Below are 23,132 nucleotides of genomic sequence, written 5' to 3' on the forward strand. Positions count from 1 at the left end.
AGAGAGAGAGAGAGAGAGAGAGAGAGAGAGAGAGAGAGAGAGAGAGAGAGAGAGAGAGAGAGAGAGAGAGAGAGAGAGAGAGAGAGAGAGAGAGAGAGAGAGAGAGAGAGAGAGAGAGAGAGAGCAAAATTGTGAAACGAAATACATACTATAACATACAACCACGACATATTCGGTCTGTAAGCAGGGATGCATAAGTTAGCAATTAACTCCACTAGCTGATGGGCAAATAACTTTTTAAATTCATTGAACCCTCAGGCATTTTTAGTAGCTGAAAATGTGTTCGATATATATTTTCCATTGAGGAAGGTAGTCTATTTCTAGAAACATATTTTCAAGGCTTGCGAAAAATTGTTAGTTAAAGTAACTTAAACCAATTTAATAAGTAAGCAAGTTAGAGAAGTTATTCACTTATTCAGTTATTGGCATATATATATGAGTCATTCTCCAAAGCTGGTGAATTCTTAGGTCGGTCACTTAAAACGACATTTTTACAGAAGCAAATGTGGTTAGACCTTTCCCCCTGTTTATGTGGATACAGATATGTTTGAAGAAGCACCCACAGCAAAATGAATGAACATATTTGTATTTTGATATTAAATATAGTGTAATAATGTCAGTAAATCAACAAAAATGGCGTCAGAAAAATGGGAACAGGCTCGGTACATATATTGGAAGCTACGGTCCATTGACACGATAAATTCATTATGCATGATTTGTTGAAAAGTCACTTTGTGAAACGATAAAGGTTCATTCCTGTGCAATTGTTGTTATTTTCTTTGTGTTTGAGACCCCCCAAAATGAAGTTGAAAACAGTCTTTCGTACGCATCGCATGTTGTCACGCTCACTTAGATTTTTTCGACCTCTGTAACCAAACGAATTTCTTTATAATCACTATTTTTTTTACGATCAAGTCAACAAGTGCAGCTTGAAGATGCAGAAAATGCATTCATTCAACCGAGGACACACTTTGGACGAATTTGATGTCTCAGAGAGTGTTTTGTGTCACACGTGATGGCTTCGTAACGGCCGTTTTCATTATAAGCTAGCATCAATTCAACTGAATGAAAACATAAATTTTTATGTTTGCACCTTTGTTAATCACCTAGCCATGCAGATGCGTGACGTTTTTTTCACAATTTGTCGTGAATAATGACGTAATTCATGAAAAAAGAAGGTGTAGTTGACATTTCGGACGGCTGCGTTCGTAACGCCCTCTGCTACCGGCGAGATGCAGACCCCGATTGCTTGAGCACCTGGGAATCTTGCATGCCAAGGTTGGTATTATTTTGTTGCTCATTCATTTATAAGCATGTTTGTAAAAAAAAAAAAAAATTAAAACCACGCAAGTGTGAATTCCATGAAGTTCTTCAGCCCCACCGGGTTTTGCTTGTCAGTCCTGTAATCTCATGAAGTGAGCGTAACGGCATCTTCGGAATCTTGCGATTTAAAATAAAACCTTTTCTTAAAACAAAGGTGTATGGTCACGTAGATTGCTCACTTATGACATTGTATTGCATTCTCAAAAGCGAATATTATGAATTTGATACTTTATCCAGTGACCAAGTTTTGTGCGCACCAGTGACAACAATTAGACGTGTTGTGAATGATGTCTCCGGTAGAAGGCTAATTATCCCCCGGAAAATTCCCCCTTGTACATCTGCCCTCTGAACAATTGCCCCTATGACAATTGCCCCCCAGACAAATGCCCCAAACCATGGGCGGACAGTTGCCCCCCCCCCCCTCCCCCCGACAACTGCCCCCCGAATACCCCCTCCCTCCCCAGAATCGTGTGTGTTTGTGTTTGTGTGCGTGTGTGTGTATATGTGTGTGTGTACGTGCGTGCGTGCGTGTGAGTGTATGTGTGTGCGTCTGTGTTTGTTTCTGTGTGTGTTTTTCTGTGTGTGTGAGTTTGTGTAAGTGCGTGCGCGTGTGAGTACCGTCGTGCGTGCGTGTTTGTGTGTGTGTGTCTTTTTGTCTCTGTGTGTCTGTTTGCACGTGCGTGCGTTAAATGTTAACGCGTGCATGCGTGTGTTTTCGAAATGTGTATCTGTGTGCGTGCGTACGTACGTGCGTACGTATGCGTACAGGACGCGGTTCAAGCACCGTTTGGAGAGACCTGCATTATAGTCTGCTTATTCAGTGACACACAAACCCAAACCTGTGTGTGTGTGTGTGTGTGTGTGTGTGTGTGTGTCTGTCTGTGTGTATGTGTGTGTGTGTGTGTGTTTGTGTGTGTGTGTGTGTGTGGGTGTGTGTGTGCATCAAACGTTCTTGAAGGAATGGTGAATATAAAACTTAAAGCGTTCATTGTAGATATATTTATAATCATGATAGCAAGAGAAGTGTAAAGCGGTCATGCATAGCATACAAATAAAACACATATAGAATTGCAAGTTAATTTGTTTATATATTTGGACAGTAATAATACAATCCAAAGATTGATACTATAAACTTTATATTGCAGGTATTGGACAGAAAGCCTGGTGAGGTGCACTTTGTTTCCATGAGTGGCAGATAAAACACATATGGACAGCACTTGCAGTATTAGTTGCCTTTTGCTTTAAGCTTTATTGTTGTATATCCGGCACATTTTGTTGTCAGTTGTTCTTTCGGATTTTTCAAAGTATGGTGTTTGTTTTTGCATGATCTGAATATTGTTGATCACAATAAAATTGATATAATTATACATTTTCTGGTGTGTTTTTTAAAATTATATGTGTGATTGTCAAATACGTATTCAACACCTCGTCAAATTCAAGGTTGTTACAACGTTTTCACATTTACGCAGGATCTCTCTCTCTCTGTCTGTCTCTCTCTCTCTCTCTCTCTCTCTCTCTCCCTCTCCCTCTCTCTCTCTCTCTCTCTCTCTCTCTCTCTTTCTTATTCTCTTTTTTCTGTCCACAATTCTTTTCTGTCACCAATATAAATGTGTGTACATGTATATTGCATGTACGTGCCAAGGTATATTTAAAAAAAAAAAATCTAAATTTAAAAAAAAATTAATTATAAAAAAATTATAAAAAAATTATTATTTCTTTATATTTTTTTTTATTTATTTCTTTTTAAACAACTCCTTATACATGCTTGTCAAGCTATAATTAGTACAACATATAATCATTCAATATGACTGCATTATTAACAAATTTGTGTCACGATGATGCGCACGTAATGAGACGGGTATACCCCCCTATCAGATACCTGTATTTTGTAAGGAAACGTATTTCTTGCTTTTTCGTTTCTTGCAAACTGTCATTCTGATAACAAAGAACCTTTGAATCAATAATTCAACTCAAATTAGTCAATTTTTATTTTTGGGCCTTATTCCCACTTTTGTTAACCAGTTTTGGAGAATGACTCATATATATACTAGTAATACCCGTGCCCTGCACGGGATTTTTTCTTCTTCATTAATAACAGAGTTAATTATGAATAAGCAACAACAAAAACGTGTTCAATGTGCAATGGCACGCGCGTACAGAACAAAATGCCATACATTTATTGGGAGAGATAAAAAAGGGCACAGTGGTGGATTGGCCATGACTTGTGCAGTGACAACACTAACATATTAAATTTAGAAGTAATTGCGACAAAGTTACCCAAAAAAAGCGCTAGCACACACAGAACAACAAAATGTGATAAAACATCAAACCTAAGAAAAGCAGCGTTCAATGTGCAATGAACTGCAAACCATTTACACAGCAGCAAACATGTGACGCTTTCTGAAATTTCGGTCAATGTAGCGATATTTTCTTTTTACCAGGCTCGGCGCTTGAATACACTTTCTTTGTTTTCTTGCGTAGCTGCTCGCCATTAGTAATGCAAGAATCTACAGCTTGGTGAAGGCAGACAGTTACGAAGGAAAGGCTAAATGCGGCAAAACAAAAAAGTGGCTACATTGACCGAAATCTCAGAAAATATGACACATGGGAGTGAAACAAACACATAAACACAGTGAGCAAATAGTGTGCACAGTACAAAAAAAAAGTTTTACACATCAGCAAATAGGAATGAAAAAGTAACCCAGTGGTAAATATACAGTGGGTTCTGTGAACAATAACAAATCATATTATTGGGAAAGAATAAAACAGCGTTAAATTGTGCCCTTTTCTGAGATTTCAGTCAATGTGGACAGTCTGAGAATTCAATCAATGTGACAAAATCATTTTGTCACGCTTCAACCAAGATGATGAATGCTAGTTAAAATGTGTAAAAGAATATATAACACCAATCATATAATTGGGAAAGAAATCTCGTCACAGGACCCCGACAGCTCGAGTCACCCACAATAAAACGTTTGTACGATTGACTGGACTTAAACAAATTAGCGGCTACATTGACATAAGTGAGGGACATAAATGTGCAAGAAAATGTGCCCAGAGAACAATAGTTGTACACATCACCACATATGTCTTGAGACGGGGAAAAAAAACCAGCAATAAATGGAACAAAATTTGTACACTTCAGCAAACATGTGAGTGAAAAATGTATTTTTTACAAGTAAAATGACTATTTCTAAGAATACTCACCTCAATTTAACTATAAGGAGTTACCCTACTTATGAGTATCAGACTGAGTAGCACCTTGCAACCAATAAATGTTCAAGGTTGCTAACTCTTGGCTACTTCGCCAGTGCGCCATTTGTGGGAGTAGTCTCCCCTACCGGCAGTGACCCTCCACGCATGCGCACCATACTCCCTCAGTTCAATTCGAGCTGTTAAGTCAATTGCGGGGAAGGCGGGAGGGTCTGAGGTTAAATTGAGGTGAGTATTCTTAGAAATAGTAATTTTACTTGTAAAAAATACATATTTCTTTCGAATACATCACCTCAATTTAACTATAAGGAGAATAGATAAAAGGACGGGGGGTGACTTACCCTGTCACTCTATTGACTCCTAATCCGACTCAGTTGTTTGACAAACAAACCAGCATCCGCTCCAGATGTGACTGGAAGAAAAGGCAGATATAAGCGGACTGAGTACCGAGAATCACTGAGTCGGATGAGTGACCAGCTGTGCGGCTGAAATCGCGCCGACTCGACTGAGAGTGGGGCGATCCTGGGAGAGATCTCTCAGGTAGAATTTCCCAAAAGTAGAACTTGATTTCCACCCCACTGCTTGGATGATCTCGCTGACCGCTATGTTCCTGTCAAAGGCCAGGCTTGCAGCTATGGCTCTGACGTCATGAGCCTTAGGACGTGAGGGTCCTGGTTGTGGAATGCTAGCATCCCTGTAAGCTGATCTGATGACTGTGCGCAGCCATGAAGAGATGGTTTGAGGGGAAGTCCGAGGTCGAGATTCAGCAAATGACAGGAAAAGCTGCTGGGAGGAGTCTCGTAGAGATCTGGTCCTCTCCAGGTAGATAGACAAGGCTCTCACAGGGTCATGGAGATGATCAGGAGAGCTCTGATTGACTGGAAGTGGCTTGATAACGATCGACTGCTTGCCTGTCGTAGGTAGCCTATTCTTAGCTACAAATCCTGCTTCAGTTAGTAATAGGACTGACCCATCATTCCTGAATTGAAGGTGATTTGCATCCGCTGCCAAGGCGTGTATCTCACTAACTCTAGCTGCCGAAGCCAGTGCTGTCAAGAAGCACGTCTTGAGAGTAAGGTAACGCAGGGTTGCTACCTGTAAGGGTTCGAAAGAAGCTGAATCTAGCCATTTTAAGACTAGCCCAATATCCCAAGATGGGAACAAGACTCTGGTTCTAGGTCTAGATCTCTCGAAATTGGCCAGTAGGTCTGATAGATCTTTGTCTCTGCCTACTTCAAATCCCCCGTGATGCCTGTAAGTGTCAGAGATCATTGATCTGTAGCCTTTTATGGTTATAGGTGCCAGATTCCTTTCTTCAAACAGCCAAAGGAAGAAATCATCGAGATGGTGAGGTAAGAGGCAGAGTGGGTCCAGTGATCTTCTATCACACCAATTGGAGAAGACTTTCCATTTTCCTTCATACACCTTTAAGGTGGAGGGCCTTCGTGCTGTAGCAATTCTCTCCAAGATGGGTTCACTGAATCTTCTGCTGCGGAGAGCGGTCCTAATAGAATCCAAGCGTGAAGCTTGAGGCACGCTGGGTCCCGGTGATATATCCCGGACCTTGGTTGCCTGAGAAGATCCGGTCTCTCCGGCAGCTTTATGGGGGGTGCTGTTGCCAGGTCCAGGAGAAGGGATATCCACGATCTGTTCCAGTTGAGGGGAGCGATCAGGATGATTTGGCACGTTGTTTCTGCGATTTTCTGCAGTACCTTTGGTAGCAGGACCGAGGGGGGAAAGGCGTAGGCATACATGTTCGTCCAGTCCAGACTGAGGGCATCTACGGCTATAGCTAGAGGATCCGGTACCGGTGAGACAAAAGTCTGTACCTTGTGGTTCCACCGTGTGGCAAACAGGTCTATGTGTGGAGTCCCCATGGACCGTGTGATCTCCGTGAAGACGTGCGGGTGGAGCGACCACTCCGTGTGGATCACTTGACCTTTTCTGGAGAGCGTGTCCGCCAGTATGTTTAGCCTCCCGGGGATGTGTCTGTCAGGTCTATGTGGTAATCTCTGCACCAGAGTAGTATCTCCCTGACAAGATTGGTGAGTTCTCTGGAGTGGGTTCCACCCTGGTTGCGAATGTATGCCACCACTGTCGAGTTGTCTGATAAGACGAGAACCGGCGAGCCCCTGAGGAGCGCTGTCCAGTGGAGGAGGGCTTTCCATACCGCTCGGAGTTCTAGGAGATTGATGTGAGCCAAGGCCTCATGTCTCGACCAGATACCGTGAGTCTCCTGGAAATCTGGGAGAAGATGGGCCCCCCAGCCCTCTATGCTCGCATCGCAACATAGCGAGAGCGAAGGCGACAGCCTTTTGAGCGGTACTCCTAGCTCCAGCCATGATTTGTTCGTCCAAACTTCGAGCGCCTGTGCCAGGTTGCTCGAGATGGGAATCAGTACATCCAGGTCCTCTGAGCTCTGCGTCCAGGCATCTGTGAGAGCATACTGGATGGGTCTGAGAAAGATCCTGCCCAATTCCAGGAGGTCTGAGGCCGCGTTGAGCAGGCCTATGAGGCTGAGGAAGCTCCTTGCCGACATGTTTTCCAAACTCAATGTGGAGTTGATGGTGTTGATGATCTTGTCCACCCGTTTGGGGGGTATGGAAACCCTGTTCTCTGCTGTCCTGAACAGCATACCTAGGTGGGTGAAGGTTTGGGAAGGCTCTAGGTCTGATTTCTCCAAGTTGATAATCCAACCCAGTTTCTGCAGCAGCAAGATCAGAGACTGTAGATCCTTTCTGAGGACGGCTGGGGACTGATGTCTTTGAAGTATGTCGTCCAGGTAGTTTGAAGTGACTGCCTGTGCTTGGTGGCGGTGAATGGCAATCACCTCGTCCATAAGACGTGTGAAGGCCCAAGGGCTGAGGTTGAGACCGAAAGGTAGTGCTCTGAAAGAGAAGACTTGGCCGTTTATGGCAAAGCGAAGGTATTTCCTGGACGCTTTGTGTATTGGTACGTGAAGGTACGCGTCGGACAAGTCTAGGCTGACCCCATAATCGTTTGGTCTCACCGCGTTGCGAACCGTTTTGGTAGTCTCCATCTTGAAGTGTGGAGCGTTGATGAATTTGTTCAGAGAGCTGAGGTCGATAACTGGTCTCCGTTGTCCGTTGGGTTTTAGAACGACAAACAGGGTTGAGTAAAAGGCTGGAGAACTTACCTTGTTTACTAGGAAAACAGCTTTCTTGAGTACCAGTGATTGTACCTCGCCTCGTTAAGGAGGGCCTTTGCTTTCTCTGGATTGTTGGAGACTTTGGTAAAGACGGGGCATGTGGTCAGGGGGGGTGAGAGGTGAACGATATTCTGAGGCCTGTCACCGTTTGAATTACCCATGTGTCGGTTGACAGGGACTGCCAAACTGGGGCAAAAAGTTGAAGTCTTGCCCCTAGTGCGATGGGTGTACGGGAAGAAGGCTGAGGGGGGAGGGGGGGAAGGGGAGGAGCGCTGGGGTGAGAGTCATGGTCTACGAGCGCCAAACTTGGAGGAGGTCCCTCCTCTAGTTCGACCCCCACGCTGCGGTGGCTGCCGCTGTCCTCCTCTCTGAGAGCGTTGAAAGCCCTGCTTCCCACGCCTTCTCTTTTAGAAATCTCTGTTTCCCGTTGCCCGGCGGTCTTTACGAAAGGGCTGTCTCTGTGTAGACTGCTTGGCTGTTGTTGCTTCTTTGGTGAGTGCCTCCTTCATCTTCGCCACTTGTCCTCCAAAGAGGAGCGAGTTGCCGATCGGGCCGGCTCGTAGGGCAAACTTGGTGGCTCGGGTTGCCTTCAGGTGCTCCATAAGCGTGTCTCTCTCGATGAGTTGCATATCACCAATCAGCTGGAGCAGTCCCGCCAGTAAGTTGAGTGATGAATTGTTCAACCCAAAGGTGAGGCGGCTGACAGCAACTGTGTCCGTCAGAGAGCTGTTCCTTAAAAGCGTTCCAAGTGCGTTGGAAGCTAGTTCATTGAACGAGGCAGCTTGAACAAGTTGACGCAGGATCCTAGTGAAGTGCTCCCAAGTTCTCTTAGGTAAGACCTGATCCTTAGGTTGCCGTTGTACCCCAAAGAATTCTAATTCTCTCTCCGTTTCTGGATTTGTACTGGAGAAAGGGGCATCGGGAGTCTCATACCAGGTCTTCTTGTATTCCACCTCTGTCACAAAGGCTGGTAGCACCGCTTCCGGCTTGTGGGCTGGTCCCGAGAGATGGTCATTAATTTTCTCCAAGATGAGTGCTGCTTGGTTCGACAGAGGGAAGGAGCTGGTTTTTTCTTCCTGTTCGGTGAGAAGGGAAGGCTTAATGGCAGAATTCTTCTTTGCGACCTGTGGAGCAAAAGCCTCTTCAGAAAGAATGCGAAGAATCTCAGCCTTGCACCCCTGCATCAGCCCATCGGTGGTTTTGGTGGGTTCCGGCTCCGATGTCCAGGTGTTTATGTTAGAAGTAGGGGACCTCTCTCTCCAATCGGAGAGGGTTGACCTACGAGAAGGTGAGTCGCCTCTCCTGAAATTCCGTATGGGTGAAAAGGAGCGGCTGTGAGAACGACGGAAGTCAAAAGAAGTCCGTTCGTTGTACCAGGAACGTCGCGTATCTGGAGATCTGGAACGTTGACGTTCTGACCTGGGACGCCGGCTTGCTTCCCTAGATAGCCTGTAATAGTCCACGTGAGTCTCCTCAGCACGTTGATTTTGGGCGTGGGAGTGTCGGCGATCATCGCGTGAAAGGCGACTGTCTGCCCTGGAGCGACGCCCGCTATCCCTGGAGGGACCTTGCTCTCCTCTGTGTCGGCTCTGTTCCTGCGAGCGTCCTGTCTCCCTTGAATGACATGAGCTGACCCGAGGTCTCTGACTGGCTGAAGGAGAACGAGACGAACGGCGACTGCGAGGAGAGTGGCGCCGTTCCGTAGACCGTGGACTGCGGGAACGTCTGTCTCTGGAGGACGGGCTGTCGCATCTACGCTCGCGTGAAGGAGGCCTGGTAATTGTGGCAGCTGGAACAGTTGTCCGGCGTGGTAGGACCGCTGAGCTTGTCCGATGATGCGTGGCAGTCAAGGACTTGTCAGCTCTCTTGCGATATCCCGAGAGTCGTGAAGAAGCAGAAATAAGGGACAGTACTTCCGACGGGGTGTTTCTCGTGTCCTTAAGAGGCCTTAAGGAGAGTAGATCTTTCCATGCTTCCAGAGGCCAGGACTGGCAGAGATCACATGGTGCTGAGCTGTGACACCCTGTGCAGCGTGCACATGTGTCATGGTTATCCTCACACCAAGTGGGCTTCTTGCATTTGACACAGATGCGAGACATCTGTAACAGACTAAGTGACGTTATAATGTCTGTCTTGACAATGCTATAGTGTCTCTTAGCTCTATGAGGTTAGGCAATATCCATATATAGTTGTTATATGACAGGTAAGAAAAAATATTCAGTGAGACAACCTGAATATTCTAAGTCAAGTCCAAGGCTATTGGAAAGAGGTTGAAGGTGTGGCAGAGCCAGAAAAGGTACCCAGTAACCTTACCTTCTATACCTGTTATGCCCGCAAAGGCACAAACAACCACAACCCCCCCCCCCCCCCAAAAAAAAAACTTTTTTTTTTTTTTTAAATAAAAAAATATATATATATATAACCTGACATATAGACAAAAAAAACACTATAATATGCATGGACCAGATCCTGAAAGGTGGTGGTGTGTGAGATCTTAGGTCAGCTCAAAGGCTATAAGCAAAGTTGCATCTCAGTAGAGGCACGTGCTAGGCCGCCATTTTGTTTACGGCCGCCATTTTGAATCCACAAGGTACGTGTTAGGCAAAAAAAAAAAATAGGTGTGGTTACGGTAACATAGCCAAAAAAAAATAGGGTAGGAAGGTAGGCAATCACTTTTTTTTTATTTTTTACTTTTTTGGCTCACGTAAGTGTAGCCTATGCGATCGTAACTTTGTCTGTCTGTGTGTGCGTGCGTATGTGCGTGCGTGCGTGCATGCGTGTGTATGTCTGTGGTAGAAACTCTAACATTTGAAGACGTCACATTACATTGACAACATTTGAAGACGTCACATTACATTGACGTCACATTATGACGTAAGAGGGTTAGACGTCACGCGAAGGAAGTACAGTGGTCGCCGGTTAATAAAGCCAGTTCTGGACCGACGAAAAATGGCTTTAATAAGCGGCGGATTTATTAACCGGCGGTCCAGGAATACGTCATTTTCGAAAGAACAAAAAGATCTTCTCTTTTGTTTACGTCACTCAGTCACTTTCTTTCGTCATTTACACTTGTTTGAATCTAAACAAAACTTCACAAGGATGTTGAACTTTTGTTTTAAATATGTACATGTACGTGTACTTTGATCACTTCGGTACATCAATAATTTCACTGTCACCGTCACGAATCATTACTCGGCAGAGAAGAACGATTTTATGAGTGTTTGTTTGTTGGTCGTCTTCCACAAGATAATGTGAGTTTTAGTCACAAACCACGTGATTTCTCTGAGAAAACTGGCTTTAATAAGCGGCGGGTTGGTTTTATTAACCGGCTTTTTCTAATACATAAGATATAGTGATAAATCCGGACCGTCTGAAATCGGCTTTTATAAGCGGCTGGCTCTATTAACCGCGGTTTTATTAAGCGGCGTCCACTGTACTGAAAGTCTCGGTCATTATTATTTTGAGCGGGCCGAGACTAGTTGGCAGTCGTGTCCCTGTAAGTAGGCTACATTCAGACAGACAGATCTAGATCTAGTGTCTCGCTTTCTTGCACAGTTTCACCTATGCTCTTTCTGTGTGTGTGTGTGTGTGTGTGTGTGTGTGTGTGTGTGTGTGTGTGTGTGTGTGTGTGTGTGTGTGTGTGTGTGTGTGTGTGTGTGTGTGTATGTGTGACGGAGTGATTGAGTTTGTGTTACTGTTTGTCGATTTCTTACGTGAGCCTTGATGGCTTCGCCTCTTGTTTTCTAATGTGTACAAATTAAACCTACTTGACAGGGAAATAAGTGTGCAACTCGAGCGCTGTCGCTTTCATTGCGTTTTCTGCATTCGTTTTTTTTTCTTTTTTTTTCTTTTAAAAAGTTATAGGGTCGCCCCCTAAAAATAGGGTAGGTCGGGTTACCGTAACCACACCTATTTTTTTTTTAGGCCTTACGTTCGTACGTCCGTGAGTTGGTTAACAGCAGAGGCTGGCTGTACTTTCCGTTCTGTAAAACAGCGGTTCGATATATAAACGTCTTCTGTAAAGAACAGCCCTTCTCTACTGACAGAGAATTATTCTTGCTAAGAATAAAGTAGATACAACACATGAATGCCGCATGGCCTGTGTAACTGTATTGGACGAAAACGTCCGAGTTTGGTACCCGCGTGACAGAGAAAAACTTCCCTCTGTTGTGCGTCCAATTGGTCAACTGTGTGATAATTTATATAGAATAGGAAAGGAATACCCACAGTTTGAAGTCTTGAAGAAGACTAACCAAAATATACCGTTAGTAAAAACAATCCACGGTAGTTCGTCAGTATACGGCTGTACTCGTTGTAGCGAGAATTTGAACTGAGGGAGTATGGTGCGCATGCGTGGAGGGTCACTGCCGGTAAGGGAGACTACTCCCACAAATGGCGCACTGGCGAAGTAGCCAAGAGTTAGCAACCTTGAACATTTATTGGTTGCAAGGTGCTACTCAGTCTGATACTCATAAGTAGGGTAACTCCTTATAGTTAAATTGAGGTGATGTATTCGAAAGAAATATAAAATGTTAACCCTTACACTGGTGCAATTCTGTAACACATGTTACATAGCCACTGGTGAATTAACAGAGAGAAAAATAACAAAAAACGGTCATATAGGTTTTCGCATCCATGGGAGGTAATTGGAACCGACCAAACAGCAGTAGCGCGACATATGTCGTGACAACCAGATGACAGTATACGTAAAGTAGCGCGACATATGTCGCGACAACCAGCCTAAGGGTTAAAATGTGAAATTGGTTCTGCGTTCTGCGAACAACAAAATGTTTACACATGCATTGTGCACAGAGAACAAAAGTTTACAGATCACCATGCATATAATAATGGCATTATGATGGTTAGGCCTGAAGAAATAAATTTGCTTTTGTTTAATATTTCTCTTGGGCTGCAAGCCAGCACAACATAATTAAAACATTTCATTTGCCAAATCAGCGCCACCAAAACTGATAAATAGGACTAAGCATGGAGTATTCATTGCAGGGGCTCTTTTTTGTTTGTCATGCTGTGTGCCACACGCGTTGCAGTTGTCACCGTGTGTAGAGTTTAAGATGATGTGATTCCTATTCTTATAAAGACAAAGTCGATCTCCGTTACACCCCCGCAAAAATGTACATGATTGCCCATATGGTCTTTGTTGATGTTCTTTGTCTCGTGACTTTATCGATATGTCGCAAAATGATTCCACAAAATTCAAAACAGGGATCAGATTTTACCCGCAACTACTGACTCTGAAAAGGTTGTGAAAAAATGGGTTGAATGTGAATGTTTATTCCTGAGACAATGCTTGGAGAGCTTCTCCCGATGTGACTGCGTCATCTGAAGTGGACTGGGTTGCGTTTTGTGTTGCATCAAACATGTCTGTGGATTGTGTTGAATTTTGTGTTGCGTCAATCATGTCGTCATCCATGATTTGACTGAGCATTAGGACGTCGACATTGTCGAGGTGGTTTGATGTGTTTGTAGGAGTGCTTGTTGCTGCAGGGTTGTTTGGTGCAGCGGTGGGTGTAGGTGAACGTAGTGCAGATGAAGATTAGCTGGCTATTGCTGCAGGGTGCAGCAGTGGGTGTAGATGAACGTAGTGCAGATGAAGATTAGCTGGCTATTGCTGCAGGTTTGTTTGGTGCAGCGGTGGGTGTAGATATGAACGTAGTGCAGATGAAGATGAGCTGGCTATTGCTGCAGGGTTGTTTGGTGCAGCAGTGGGTGTAGATGAACGTAGTGCAGAAGAAGATGAGCTGGCTATTGCTGCAGGATTGTTTGGTGCAGTAGTGGGTGTAGATGAACGTAGTGCAGATGAAGATTAGCTGGCTATTGCTGCAGGGTTGTTTGGTGTGCAGCAGTGGGTGTAGATGAACATAGTGCAGATGAAGATTAGCTGGCTATTGCTGCAGGGTTGTTTGGTGCAGCAGTGGGTGTAGATGAACGTAGTGCAGATGAAGATGAGCTGGCTATTGCCGCAGGGTTGTTTGGTGCAGCGGTGGGTGTAGATGAACGTAGTGCAGATGAAGATGAGGTGGCCGACTGGAGGCGTTGATTTTTACGCCTAAGATTGGTTCGTTGTGTGAAGTCTTTGTCCGCTTTGGTTTTTGCATCTGACAATTGGTTGATGATGGTCTGGAAAGATTGCTTTTGTTTTTGTCGAAGTCGGGGTACTGCTTCACAGGCCAAGTTGTGGTCACCGTCTTGAAGTGAGGTCGCAGTGAGTTGGTCGTTGGGACGCCATATCTGAAGAAAATGAAAAAAAAAGTATACCTTATACACAGGAGTATGCAACACTGAAAAATGATTTGTTTTGGCAGGAATGACGTTTGCATGATTACGTCTACATGAACAAAATTTTCTCTTTATACGTTTGCTCATTGGTGTAAAAATCCAGCCCGAACAAATGATCACCCACACAGTGATGAAAGTGCGCATCTCTTCCCAGCCTTGCAGTGCTTTGAAAGTTGGAAGCATTAAAGGTAAAAGCCATCGTGAAGATACGAACAAAAAGTATGATGTCTAAAATATATAATGATTCAAACGCATAGTATAACATAAGTACCGTACTTTCCGGGTGACAAGGCGCTTCGTTATACAAGACGCACCCCCTTCTTTTTAAAAAAAATTGTAATCCAGTCACCCATTGGACGCAGGGGGCCGATAGGGCGCACCAAAATGACCCAGTTTTTGCCATGAGAGGTGGTTCCCCTGTCATATCTGAGAGGAAACACTTCCTGCACCAGGGTCAGTGACCGGTCAGTGACCGACTTTAACTGAGTGAAAATATGTGTGCTCTGTGTGTGCGGCCAGATCAAAGGCATTGTGATAGCTGGGTGGCCTTGTTTATAGACACAACCTTCTTCCCAGGGGTCAATGACCCAGTTTTTGCCATGAGAGGTGGTTCCCCTGTCATATCTGAGAGAGGAAACACTTCCTGCACCGGGGTCAGTGACCGACTTTAACTGAGTGGAAATCTGTGTGTGCGGCCAGATCAAAGGCAGGGCAGTACCTAGTAGCTGAAACATGCATTATCACAAGTTGTTTGACTGGTACTCAAGCGGTCTCTTTGATTTTTTTCGTATTTCGTACACGATTAGGCGCTTCGTTATACAAGACGCAGGGGTCGAACTCGAGGAAAAAAGTCGCGCCTTATGACCCGGAAAGTACGGTAAATGACAACAGAAAATATATACATGGTTCAAACACACTCACACACACACTCGAGTGCACACATCCATGCATATACACTCATGTACACACACACACACACACAGACAAACACACACACACAATAAATGTACGTCCAATGGAACGTGTGCGCGTGTGTGTGTGTGGATGCTGTTTTCAGGTAATAGAACCCCCCACATGTATGGCCTATGCCATGGGTTAGAGAAGTAGAAAAAGCAAAATTCGTTCAACCCCCCCCCCCCCCCCCCCCCACATGTAATGCATGGCTTAGAGAAGTAGAAAAAGCAAGATTCGTTCACCCCCTCCATGTATGGACTGGGAGAAGAAAAAACATATTTTTTTATCAGCAAAATCATAATACGTCTACATAACACAATTTTCCCTATGCTGTTTTTAGGTAATAGACCCCCCCCCCCCCCCCCATGTATGGCCAAAGCAAGATTCTTAACCCCCCCCCCCCCCCCCCCCAATGTATGGCCTCTAGGTTAGAAAAAATACCCGAAAGAAGGCAGACACATGCAATAGATTTCAGCAAGATTCCTTGAAATCCCCCCCTCATGTATGGCCTATGCCTGGGTTAAAAAATTAGAAAAGAAAAACAACGAAAGAATGCAGCGATGCATTAGCAAAAATCCTGCAGTTGAGCCGTGGCGTGGCAAGGCAAAATCAAATTGGCGGGGGAGAGAAACGTAGCGAATGGTGAAATAATGTTGCAAATTCTCTTTAGTATAAACCCTGTGGTAGAATCCAGTAAGGTTTTGGAACATTTAAGAAAGTTTTACAGACTGATAAATGGGATTTACCTGCCAAGTGTATAGAGCTAGTTGTATATCCAGAGGACAAACTCTAAATATCTCTCTTTCTCCCTGTCTGTCTTCCAGTGATCTGGTTGTTGTCACCTACAACAACAACAACAAATGCTGTACATGCAAACGATGTTCCAAGACAAAAGTGTGTGTGAACTTAATGAAAATAACAAACTGTTGAGCACCGCATCTCTTCCCAGTCTTGCAGCGTTTTGAAAGTTGGAAGCATTAAAGGTAAAAGCCATACATGCTGGGGAGCATCGGGTAAATTCTTCCCCCTAACCCGCGGGGGGCATATTGTAACTAAATGACAACAGAAAATATGCATGGTCCAAACACACACACACAATCGAGTGCACGCATCCATGCATATAAAGTCATGTACACACACACACACACACAAACCCAATAAAGGTACGTCCAATGGCACGTGTGTGTGCTGTTTTCAGGTAATAGCACCGCCCTCCCTCCCCCCCTCATGTATGGCCTATACCATGGGTCATAGATTTTTACGAAATGGAAATCTAAAACGTCTAAAATGTATCTTTCTTTATTTGGTGTTTAACGTCGTTTTCAACCACGAAGGGTTATATCGCGACGGGTCTAAAATGTATAATGATTCAAACGCATATTATAACTAAATGACAACCTATGCCTGGGTTAGAAAAGTAGAAAAATAACTATTTGCTCCATGCTGTTTTCAGGTAATACAACACCCCCCCCCCCCCCCCCCCCCCCACCATATGTATTGTATGGCCTAAGCAAGATTCTTTCTGCATCTGCATGGGTAACGCCGGTAGAATCCAAAACTTTGGCTCACAGTACTGCACCCCCCCCCCCCCCCCCATGTATGACAAGATTCCTTGAAATCCCCCCCTCATGTATGGCCTATGCCTGGGTTAGTAAACAACGAAAGAATGCAGCGTTTTTTTCTGCATCTGTAACGCCGGCAGAATCCCAAACTTTGGCTTAGTACCGCACCCCCCCCCCCCCCCCCCATAATGTATGGCAAGATTCCTTGAAATCCCCCCCACCCCATGTATGGCCTATGCCTGGGTTAGAACACAACCAAAGAATGCAGCGTTGAAAGAGCGAAAATCCTGCAGTTCAGCCGTGGCGTGTCAAAATGGCGGAGGAGACTGAGAAACGTGGCGAATAATGTTGCAAATTCTCTATCTCTATAGTATAACCCCTGTGGCAGAATACAGCAAGGTTAGGAACACTTTAAGAAAGTTTTACAGACTGATAAATGGGATTTACCTGTAGAGCTAGTTGTAGGATCCAGCAGTCGATGCAACAGCAGATTTGACAGCTGCCCCGATTCAAAGCTGGGGAGGAGCAAGTGGCAATGTTCGCTTTGGGTCTGACTAAAGACTGCGCGACCGCACGCGACCTTGCACTACCTTGCGGGGCCTCAAACTAAAGCATGTACGTGTAATATTTTTTATATTATATCCAGTATCTTCACAATATTATCATACTTTGTACCGAGTTTTAAGTCAGAGAAATAAAACACACGGCTAGGTTCGTCTGGGGTGCGGTCGCGTAGTCTTTAGTCAGACCGTTCGCTTTCGGCCAATGGGATATTTCGTCTGTTACAAAATTTCACGCCGAAAGGCCTCAAAAAGCCATTTTGCTTTCGAACTCGTTAATCTAACCCAGCGCATCGTGTTCAGCGCGATCCGTTCCTACGGGGGAACCGAGGGACAGGGGCCAAATCGGCGGGGTTTGGTAGGAGATACGTCCACACGGCGAAAAAGCCCACGCGTATTATAATATAGATCTATATATATATATTTGCAATAACACTGTTGTGAACAAATGCACAGCTGGAACTTGGAGTGAGACTTGCAATTTTAATCGCCAAATAATTTAATTTCTATTCGTTAGGGGTGAGAATATTTCTGCATCTCTGTGTATGATTTACACTTAGTGAACTTATAATCTTATGCATAACTATAAGAATTTTGTGATTGTCATTGTCAACACTTTCTTCAATCAATAATTGAATCAACCAGTCAATCATTTTACGGTACATGGTAACAATAAATGTGTTCCCTGTTACAACAGGGATCGCGCTAGCTTTTTAAAAAACGCGTAAGTCATACGCAACGAAACGAAAAAAACGCGTCACGGACCAATATTTTTGCGTACAGTAAAACCTGTCAAATAAGGACACCCTTGGGACCAGACAAAAGTGTCCTTATTCTGCAGGTGTCCTTATTAAACAGGTGCAAGTAAACGCGACAAAGTCAAGTTGAGAGAGAGAGAGTACTGCACATGTACATGTACATTTATAAGAAAAACAGAAGCTGTTTAGATTAAATAACTCAACTCAACTCAAATTTATTAATCCATATATGGAAATTATGTTGTAACAATACTCATTTCCAATCAAAAGAATAAGAATGCATACTAAAAAATAGAGAAACATTTAATATTGACTGTTGTAAAACAAGTCTAAAAACTTGTGATAATGCATGTTTCAGCTACTAGGTACTGCCCTGCCTTTGATCTGGCCGCACACACAGATTTCCACTCTGTTAAACTCGGTCACTGACCGGTCACTGACCCCGATGCAGGAAGTGTTTCCTCTCTCAGATATGACAGGGGAACCACCTCTCATGGCAAAAACTGGGTCATTGACCCCTGGGAAGAAGGTCGTGTCTTTTAACAAGGCCACCCAGCTATCACAATGCCTTTGATCTGGCCGCACACATATTTTCACTCAGTTAAAGTCGGTCACTGACCGGTCACTGACCCCGATGCAGGAAGTGTTTCCTCTCTCAGATATGACAGGGGAACCGGTATATGACTTATTATGGACCCAAAATACGTGTCCGCGTCCGTAATGCCGAGGTGGCCGTAACGTACAGGTGTTTTACAGTGTAAAGCAGTCCGTGCCGAGACTGACTGTCCGTATTCTGCGAGTGTCCGCTAAGTCCAGTGACCGTATTTGACAGTTTTCACTGTACTACGAAAACACGTACAGACACAAACAAAACACGCACGAAAGACTTAAAGACACTCCTTACCTAAATACGGCGAGTTTTCCTGTCGAACTCCGCGCACGCCTGTCGAATAACACCCCTGCTGTCTCCAACCTTCGGGCCTTGCGAGTTTGTTTCCCGCTCTAATACGACTAGACACACTTTCCGCCTTTTGGAAGCGCGAGATGGGAGAGCAGCTAATGTCTGTTTCATTATCCGACAAGACATTATCTGGTAATACCCTCGTTACGTTCGTTTGCGATACTTCGATGCAAAAAGAAACGGACTTTAGTTTTGACGCGCAGATTTCATGTGTGTCGTCACTTCTCGAGCCCTATAGTCAGTTTCAGGATCGGATGATTATTAAGTCAGAGCAAAAGCGCTGCGTGAAGACAAGAAAAAGTTACAATATTTTTGCGTATGGCTTACGCGGCGCGGCGAAAAAAACGCGTCAGCGACTTTTAAAATGCGTCAAATACGCAAAAATCGTGCGTAAACGCGATCCCTGTACAAGTGCAATACAAGTAAAATGACAATTGACAATCTTTGTCACTTACCTGAGGTGCAAAAAGTTCTTCATATTTAGGATTGTATGTGACCTCTTTCTTCAGTGGATCGATATGTCGGATACCACTTGCATCTGCCTGCAATTACAACATAAAGGCTAGAGTAGACATGTGACACAATCATTGAATCAACAAAGTAAGTATCCCTGATTGCAGTGATTCACTTCACTAATCACAACTCCTGGTTCAAACTGTGAAACTAAAAGATGACCATTGATTGACCCCAAATATTCCAGCTACTGTAGACCGTGTACAAACTGATGAGGAAAACTGAATGGTAGACTGATTGCTGCAATGGTTATCAGTACTTGGAAATAATTTACCAAATTTAAAACTACCACTGTGCGTTGTACCAGTACCAAACTAACATGTGATAGTGATATTAATGTGTAGAAAATGAACAATACCACTACAACTCTGTATCTCTGGAAGAGTACAGTTCTTTATGGTCTGACTTCAGGTCTCCCTTATTTCATCTCTGGCCATTCGGTACATTCGTAGAACTGTATGTTCGTGAGTGTTTTTGTTTGTGTGTGTGTGTGTGTGTGTGTGTGTATGTTTTGTACTTGTAGTGTTCTTCCAAGAACAGAACATGTATACAAACGGCTATTCGTTAACTGAAAGAGGCAATGTGGAACTTTAATATCTACTTTCATGAATTACATATCAACAGAAGACTAACATGGTTTTTTTATTCTTTAACAGAACTGTCAAAACATTCGACTCCTCAAACCAAACACTTAAAACAGAAAGTGCACATGTTCTCCGTTTGTAAAAAGTGTCAAGATGCAAGAACGTGTATATTCGGATCCTTACGACTGATTCCACTTCTGGCGCAGACATTAGCATCATATTAGCTGCTATTGACTTTGTCTTATCCACGGGCTGGAGATGAGCGTTGAAGCCATCACTTTTTTCATCTTTTTCGTCGTTAGATCCCTCAGATCCACTATCGTAGTTCTGTAAAGACAACAAGCCCGCCATCTTTATGCTCCGGAGTAAATAAAATGTGTTCAAGCACTAAAACAAATTTGATCAAAAAGATTGTACATATTTGGAGAATATAGAATAATGCTTGATAAAAATAATAATACTCAACAAGACCTAATGTAAACAAATAAAAAACGTAATTTTCTAAAAACAGATATTCCGGATTTAAGCTGGTATGGAAAAATGGACTAGACACTGAACAACAGAAAGCGTATTACGCTTTTTACACAAACCAGCACAATAACAAGTAACCAGGTAAAACAAAAGAGAGAAAACAGTTATCCAAAATCGAAAAGTAATCGGCAAATGTTAAGTTAAGAACACGTTCCCTGTGCTCACAAACCGGTGTGACGTTTTCATCTTTCGCCGTGTTGATATTTCGCTTCTCGGCCTCGTTGATCTAGTATAAACTCTACACTGAACAAAAAAACACCCTTCGATAGTACTGATGAGCGACCTTGTGTACCTTACATTCATGGGGCCAAATTTGTCCAACCAATTTGTTTTATTTAACTTAGAAATTTGATTCATCCTAAAATGTTTCATTCTTACTCAAGGGACGTAACCACTCAGTACACGTTTTCGAAGAATTCGATTTTGGGGTTGAAATCTATTAAGTTTTACCACCAATTTTCTTCACATGCAAGAAACTGACATGCTTTTCGTCCTTAAATAATTTCACTTCTTAATTTTTACCAGGAAACAACATTTCAGTCTTGAGTATATGTCGAGAATTGCATATTATGTCATGGGAGACTGACCGAAGTCAGAGGTGCATGTAGTATTGGCAAGTTGGATCAGGTGTCGGCACCGGCTGTTGAAACAGCTCGATGTAAGGCAAAGTTTTGTTTTGTCGTAACTGAAAACAAACTTCTTGTTTATTCATTGTAATGTTTTATTCATTGTAATGTTTTATGCACTGCAGTTTGGTAATACATGCTGTTTCTAGACTAGTAGTCATTCCACACTGCTTGGTTTGCAGATGCATTCAGTAATGACTGACCCGATGTAACAATCACATTTGTGACCCTCCACCACGGAATGAGTCGCATGTCACCTTTGTATGATTTTCATATTTTTACATTTTCCTAAAGAGTATTTTATGCTCTATCCAGTGGTGAAACCCGTTTTAGAAATGAGCTAAAACTGTTTGAGTTATAAGCCTGTGACTAAGGTGACCCTCACACTGTTACCAGACACTCCCCGGACTTATATTAAGCCTAAGCAGAACCGCGCGAGGTGACATGCGACTCATTTCGTGGTGGAGGGTCACATTTTTCACCTGTGCATATATATATATATATATATCGCAGATTAAATATGTTGCTTCCCAGTCAAGTTAAAGAGGTACATTTATGTCAGTTTCTTGCAAGTAAAAGAAATTTGTGATGAAATTCGATAAATTTTACAATATTCGATTCCTTCAAAAATGCGCACCGAGTGGTTATTACGTCCCTTGAATGAGAAGGGAAGGATTTTGCGATGAAGCAATTTTGGTTTGGTTTGGTTTATTTGTTTGCTTAACCCCCAGCCGACCACGAAGGGCCATATCAGGGCGGTGCTGCTTTGACTGACATTTAACGTGCGCCACACACAAGACAGAAGTCGCAGCACAGGCTTCATGTCTCACCCAGTCACATTATTCTGACACCGGACCAACCAGTCCTAGCACTAACCCCATAATGCCAGACGCCAGGCGGAGCAGCCACTAGATTGCCAATTTTAAAGTCTTAGGTATGACCCGGCCGGGGTTCGAACCCACGACCTCCCGATCACGGGGCGGACGTCTTACCACTAGGCCAACCGTGCCGGTTGCGATGAAGCAATAATAATGTAATGTTTCGTGAGCTTTGTTGTGGTCATCTTCGATCTTTACTAACTCACTGACTCAAATGAGTTTTACATTTTGGAAAAATGACAAAGAGAAAGAAATTAAAAAAGTGAAGGGTTACAAAAAAGACATTAAAAAAGTGAAGGATTACGAAAAAGACAAGGAGGATTGAAAAATTAAAAAACAAGACAGAAAAACAACAATACTCTGGCTGGCTGAACCAATCAAGAAAAAAACAGACCTTACTCTGCAGCACTACTCACTATACATTACTGATGTAACTGTCATTTCCATGTGTGTGTGTGTGTGTCTGTCTGTCTGTCTCTCTGTCTGTGTCACTTCGCGATGCACGGCCAAAGTTCTCGATGGATCTGCTTCAAATTTGGTGGGCATATTCAGGTAGACCCCGGACACAATCTGGTCGATGAAAATGTTCAACACGTGCTCTCAGCGCGCAGCGCTCAACCGATTTTGGTTTTTCTGTACATCCATTCCCAGTAACTCTTCCTTATCTTCTCCAGTGTTTTGCGCGTTTATCTCCCTTCCTTCGTGTGGCGTCAATCGCGTACAATGCGCCGGCAAAGTCGGCGTACACATCCAGCGAAGCCGGGTATTCGGCTCTACTTCTTCCCGGCGAAGCGGGTATTCATCTATCTATATATATATACGACTTGTGTCTGTCTGTCTGTGTGTGTGTGTGTGTGTGTGTGTGTGTGTGTGTGTGTGTGTGTGTGTCCGCGATGCACGGCCAAAGTTCTCGGTGGATCTTTTTCAAATTTGGAGTCCGTAGGCTATTCAGCTACACCCCGGACACAACCTCATAGATGAGATATTTCAACATGTGCTCTCAGCGCGCAGCGCTGAACCGATTTTGGTTTTTCTCTGGATCCATTCCCAGTAACTCTTCCTTATCTTCTCCAGTGTTTTCAGCCGCGATTATCTCCCTTCCTCCGTGCGGTGCGCCGGCAAAGCCGGTGTAACACGAAATTTTTACTCCACGAAAAATTTACTCCGGAGTAAATATTTCGTACGAAATTCTTACTCCGAGTA

At 43.8% G+C, this 23,132-nt stretch overlaps 1 protein-coding gene across 1 annotated transcript in view; it reads right to left on the bottom strand.

Annotated features, from left to right (window-relative positions):
• Positions 1–20,266, bottom strand: part of LOC138962483 (pre-mRNA-processing factor 17-like) — a 36,691-nt gene extending 16,425 nt beyond the window's left edge. Inside the window, exons 1-2 of the mRNA XM_070334326.1 lie at positions 20,078–20,266; positions 19,253–19,339 (exon numbers count right to left, since the gene is read on the bottom strand). Of these exons, the coding sequence (XP_070190427.1) occupies positions 19,253–19,339; positions 20,078–20,245 (255 nt within the window). The 5' untranslated portion in view covers positions 20,246–20,266. The remainder of the gene's footprint in view (positions 1–19,252; positions 19,340–20,077) is intronic.
• Between the last annotated feature and the right edge of the window lie 2,866 nt (positions 20,267–23,132).

This window comes from Littorina saxatilis, linkage group LG3 (assembly GCF_037325665.1).
Source record: "Littorina saxatilis isolate snail1 linkage group LG3, US_GU_Lsax_2.0, whole genome shotgun sequence".
Taxonomy (NCBI): domain Eukaryota; kingdom Metazoa; phylum Mollusca; class Gastropoda; order Littorinimorpha; family Littorinidae; genus Littorina; species Littorina saxatilis.